The 5,576-nt window shown below is 44.8% G+C and overlaps 1 protein-coding gene across 1 annotated transcript; it reads right to left on the minus strand.

The window, feature by feature from the left end:
• Positions 1–274: 274 nt before the first annotated feature.
• Positions 275–3,261, minus strand: LOC127313727 (B3 domain-containing protein LOC_Os12g40080). Its single transcript, XM_051344198.1, has 7 exons — positions 3,061–3,261; positions 2,790–2,938; positions 2,246–2,297; positions 1,971–2,161; positions 1,443–1,854; positions 1,094–1,338; positions 275–743 (listed from the first exon to the last, which is right to left on the minus strand). Exons 1-5 carry the CDS (start codon positions 3,083–3,085, stop codon positions 1,597–1,599), a joined length of 675 nt encoding a protein of 224 aa, XP_051200158.1. The 5' UTR covers positions 3,086–3,261; the 3' UTR covers positions 275–743; positions 1,094–1,338; positions 1,443–1,596.
• Between the last annotated feature and the right edge of the window lie 2,315 nt (positions 3,262–5,576).

A 5,576-nucleotide genomic window follows, 5' to 3' on the forward strand; every position in this document is an offset into this window, starting at 1 on the left:
CTGATGACATGGGTTAGCAGTTTGGAAAACAAAATCGCTGTCTTGCGATACCCCTTTCTCACTATGTAATTTGAAGAGGCATCTGCTCAGCCAATTTTTGTTTCTTAAATCGGAAGGCAAAGCATACAATTCATGTGCATCTGCTATGATCTCGAGAGAAAAAAAAAAAAAACAACAACTTAGTTTCAGACAATGTGGCCCATGCCCAACAGTTTATTTAGTGGCTCACAACAAGTTGAATGAACAGTCATGATCCCAGTTGAAGCACATCACAGAAGTAGGGAACACAACATATTATGGTCCACAACTTACATCATGTCTCATTGGAGATAATTTGATCACTAATCAGCAAGAATACAGGAGCATCAGATGAAAGCTCACACTCGATCCCATGACAGGGTTTAAACCGTACAGACAACGGACTGATACCAGTACATGATACGAGTTCAGCTACTCTCTATGTCCGACTTGCGGAGTAAATAGACGGTCATCCTAAGCTCACTCGTCCTCTTTCCTGCATTCATCCTAACCTCATTCGTGCTCTTTGCTAGTTGGAAGAGGACAATATCATCCAGCTGCAGGTGATTGCCGGCGACGAATTCTGCCCAGCCTGCACAAATCCACCTCCCTCCCTTCACATCTGTCTTGACCGTGGTGCGCCACTCCATCTCACTTCCCTCCAGCTGAAGCACAAGAGCCTGTTTTCTATCTGGAAGATATCTTCCATATTCCATGCAGAACCGCTAATCAGAAGTGCAGAAGTGTTAGATGAGTTTTTCAGAGTTTTGGGTCAATTCCTACTTCGGTGGGAATGATTCACATGCTGTCAAATGTGGACTATACAATGATACAAACTTACAAATGCAGGGCGTTCTGATTTGGTAGAAAAATCTTAGATCAAATCGGTCTTTATACTATGAATATATCTTCATACATTTTTAGATAAGAAATTGGTTATGTGCATGCTTTGTAATGTAATTGCTGAAGTGGGTCTCAAGATATCGTTATGAAATCAACACAAACTACGAACGATAGGTCGACAGCCATATAAATATTAGCAGGTGTGGATAAAAGAGTATGTATGATAACTCACCAAACGAAGAGATATGCCAATAATCCTGCTTTTCGTCATGACTGCCACAAAGATAGGGAGTTCAGATCGAATTGTTTGGACTTTCTCCTCCACTTTCTTCTTCATCGGCCCAGTTAGACTAGTTATCCCTTCGGCTATAATGTATGGACACTGGGAAGGCCCCACGGGATTGTTTGAGCTAAGAGGTTCTGAATCGACCCCAAGCTCCACGGATGCTCCACCATTCAGCTGATGAGCTTCATATCCTAAAAAGCATGCCATACTCTCTCATAAGATGAGCATATCATAACCAGAAGTAACTTGACAGTTGGTAAAAGGGAAAATGCACAGGTAAGTAAAGTGGTATGACCTGGTTTAGCAGACGGGGAGGATGTTGAAGCCACCTTTTGAGTTTTCACACGGCGATCAGGTACCTGATTTTGCCACCTAGATGATTTTTTAGTGTCTTCTCCCACAATGTGTTCATCATCAGAAATATTCGCAGAGTAGACTGCATGAGGCGATCAGGTTCTCTGATGGCTGCCTGGGCCAATGATGAGCACTTGAAGGCGTGTTCTCCCCTTGCTTCTAAAAATCAGGAGGTCCTTCTCTCGTATGCTATGGAAAACTACAAAATCATACCACCCAGATTGGAGGACAATTTGATCATCAGTGTGCTTGCTAGCTTCAACGCTGTATAGATTGCAACCAGAGTCTTCTAGTTGAACAGTAGCTTTAGATATGTCCTCTTGGAAATGGTCCAAAAGCTTTAACGGCATGTTCTGCAGGAACCAAAATGACATTACCAAAAGAGATGGAATCTTGACCGGCAGGAATAGGTCATATCATTGGAGTCACTAACAAAACCAAGAAATGAGATAGGAAAAGATGGACTTACAACAGAGCAATCCTTCAAGTGGACATTGCTTTTGTTCATGGTGGTCACATAAAGGGGCATTTCAGACCTCATGGTACGAGCTATGTCTAGTACTTTCTCATCTTGTGCTTTGGTTAGACGACACCCAGGCAACGTGGTATAGCCAAAGTCAGTTGAGGTCTGAACATGTGCAGGATCGAGTTGTACTTGTTCTGCATGCGAAGTACATTGTTACAACGATCACAACAAAATCATTGTAAGAGTATTCTCCTTTACACAATTCTAACTTATCTCACCATTCAACACATGAGGATCACAAGGAGCGCCATGAGGAACGCCTTCAAAGATCTGAGAAGGAGGTTGAGAACAGAAAGAAGGCTTCTCAAGACCAGCGGGAACCACATGAGGGATGACCAGATGCATTATATTGTAATAAATAAAAGAGCGTATCCCCAGAAGGGAACCTATTTTTTAGAAAACGAAAGGTTTAGTATTGATGTCGGTGGGCCCAAAATTCCTAATAGGCTCCCAAACCAGCTAAATGGAAGATTATGTGTTTTGTGAAACAATTACCCCAAAAGTTGGTGTATTGTGAAAAAAAAAAATCAAGAGCTGTGGTTCTGTGATAAAAATTCCCCAACTTGTGGTGTTAAGTGAAACAATCTCATCAAGACGGGAATGGTATTCCCCCGCAAAAAAAAAGAAGGGAATGGTTCCACGAATAATAGTTTCAGTGGCGTAAGAATAACCTCTCCTAGCTGGGTGCTTGCCGCCCCAAACCCTAACCCTCAAAACAATTACGAGAGAGAGAAGAAGCAAGGAAGGGCTAAGTGAACTGACCAGACTGTCCTTGAAATCGCCAGAAGCCCTGACAATGAACTGCATCTGGTCATCCCTCATGTGGTTCCAGAAGTAATGCTCTCTCCGCATCTTACAGCTTTTACAAGCGCTGCTCATCTCGCAGTCCACATTACCACAACCGTTTCGACCTGATGGATGGCGACCAGAAATTGTGGTAAGAAATCAAGATTTTAAAGTACACATTTCCCCCAAATTAAGATGAGCCCTTCCTTGCGCAGGAATCAAGAAGGAGGTGACTTAAGAGCATAACCTGGGTCAAACCCGTCGATTGCCATCGCGCTGATGCCTGATCTGCCGCTGCTACTCCTCCTCCGCCTGCTTCGTAGTGTAGAACGGGAGCGGAGAGACGGAGATTGAGAAATGGGAGGGGAAGGGGGAGGAGCCGTCTCAGTGAAGCTGATGTGTGCTGTACGACTGGCTCATGGTCACAGTTAACTCGTTCATGTTCCTCTTTTTTTTGAACACGGAGTGCCTCGAAGGGGGCATAGAAGCTTCATTAATAACCAACGGTGGGTGTACAATACATTACAATGGACCCCATAAAATAAAAAATTATACATAGGTCCCTGATATTTGCAGAAAGGGCCTCACTAAAAGAAAGGGAAAAGCAATCAAGCCCTTCTCTTTCCCCACCGACGAGAAGGAGATCAACCATGTCGCCATCGAGCTCCAAAGCGGGGACGAAACCACTTGCTTTACAGTCGACGTGGGATGCAACCGTCAATCTCAGAAGGGGCCTCCGATGGAGGTTGAAGATTTGCCAGATCTCACTGCCATGGATAACGGCCAGCATCTGTGATGCCGATGTTGTGCTCCAAGAAGGTGCTTCAGAAGGACTCCGGCGCCAATTCCTGAGCACCACCACTCTGCATCCTCCTTTGCCTGACGCCACCATGACGCCAAGAGCTCGGGAGAGGAGGAAGAGGAGGTAGAGATGAAGAAGTAGCAGGGTCATACCAAGGCCACAGCAGAGAGACCGGCTCGCCGTCAAACCCGAAGGGCCTGCCACGGACTCGGGGAGGCGGGCGTTGAAGATGGCGACGTCGGTGAACCCGGGAGAGATTATTGGGGAAGCCATCCTCAGACCCTCCACTTCCTTCGTTCATCCACCATGGATGAGGTCGGAGAAACGAACGATCTGGACTTTGGTTGCTTCTCCAGCGCAACCAAAGCAGATGACAAGGGTAGGAAGGAAAGGCCTTACTGCTGGAGATGCCACGCCACCCCTTCGCCGCCTGCCACCGCCCCTGCCACCGGAGCCGAACAGCAACGAAGAAGGAAGCTTGGACGAGCTGGATCTGGCCAAGAAGATCCCGCCTCCTACTCCAATACTCCACAAGGGTAGACAACAGGACTAGACGACCTAGACTAGTATATACAGCAGGCCAAGCTCCTCTCCTTCCTCCTCTCCGGTCGGCATCGCCGGCGAAGAAGGATCCGGATCGGGCCGGCAACGGGGAGAAGAGCGGCGGACTCTCAAAACGCGTGGCTACTATAGCGCCTTGAGAGGGGAAAAGGGGCGCATGTCTCCTCTAGCAGGTGCTTAGTTGTGCAATACGATCGGCCGCCTTCATGTTCCTCTTCAGTTGTCCGTACTTCCAATACGCATGAGAAAATCACGAAACTAAAGGAGAGAATTCCTATCTGTACGCACGGGAAAAGACAGTCGCCGCCTATCCAAAACCTAGCCGTCTTCACTTTAGCCTCCTCCATAGATTATAGATCAGTTTCCCCTTCTTCAGTCGGTTTCGTCAGCGTCGGGAGGAGTGAAGAACCTAATCTATGCGTGGAGTTTTCAGTAAAAGTAGTGTTTTCAGTTGATTAAGTTAGGATTTTGGTAGTCATCTTTTTGTTGGTTTCCTCTCAATGGAGATGACATCGTCTACAATAAGTGATCTTCGGGCTTTCGTTCGACGACGAGATCTCCTTTCCGATGTCAATGGTGGTGTAGAAAGATTACAATCCTCTAGTATGGGTCTTCAGATCTTGCTTCGCCAGATCGATTTTGGATCTTTTGTCGTTGTTGCCGCGAGAAGTATTATCCTCGCAGTTTTTATCCCGGTTGCTACGTCCTCAACAGTGGTGATTCGTACTCTCGGCTCTCCATCGTCGTTGACAAGGCTAGTCGGTTGTCATTCCCTGACATAGTGGTGTTTCTACTATTGGCGATGTTGAGTGATTGTTTTAATAGTTGCGCGCGAGCACGCAACCTTGGCATTGCGGCTCAAATTAAAATTATGAGAGAACATTCGTCGGTATTTACAGGTGTATGGTTCGTTATCTATCTTTGGCTGTCTTCAGAAAAGTACAAGATTGTGTTTCGAAAGAAGAAAGAATTTAAAGACCTCAAAGATTCGTTAGTATCTTTAACACTACTAGCAAAAATGCCCGTGCGTTGCATCGGGTCTATAATAAATAAATATTTTTATGTTTGAACTGGGCCCCGTTGTATCATTATTTTTAAGTATGTTTGTTTTCACCCAAATTTTAGTTATCTTGCATGCCCCATATATGACAATCCTCACAAAAGTTATAAAAGAATAACTCGTCACTTAGTTATTTTTCTTTCTATACATTATGTGTATCAAAAACTATGAAATCATCATGCTTAAAATCACTTGTTAAATTACATGGATATACATTAAATTAATAAAATCTTGTGAAGTCGCTAAAGAATTGGATTACATGGAAAATACCACTTAAATTTTCAAAAAAAATGATAGCACAAAGGAGATCAATTATTTGCATCCGATAGGACGGTACTGT

The sequence above is a fragment of the Lolium perenne genome, chromosome 7, assembly GCF_019359855.2.
Source record: "Lolium perenne isolate Kyuss_39 chromosome 7, Kyuss_2.0, whole genome shotgun sequence".
In the NCBI taxonomy this organism is placed as follows: Eukaryota; Viridiplantae; Streptophyta; class Magnoliopsida; order Poales; family Poaceae; genus Lolium; species Lolium perenne.

Excerpts from the sequence above, each read along its gene's own strand:
- LOC127313727 (XM_051344198.1), bottom strand. The coding sequence starts at position 3,085 with ATGGCAATCGACGGGTTTGACCCAG. Across the intron at positions 2,298-2,789 it reads GCGATTTCAAGGACAGTCTG|ATCTTTGAAGGCGTTCCTCA; the intron begins GTCAGTTCACTT and ends CCTCCTTCTCAG. Across the intron at positions 1,855-1,970 it reads ACTTGAAGGATTGCTCTGTT|AACATGCCGTTAAAGCTTTT; the intron begins GTAAGTCCATCT and ends TGGTTCCTGCAG.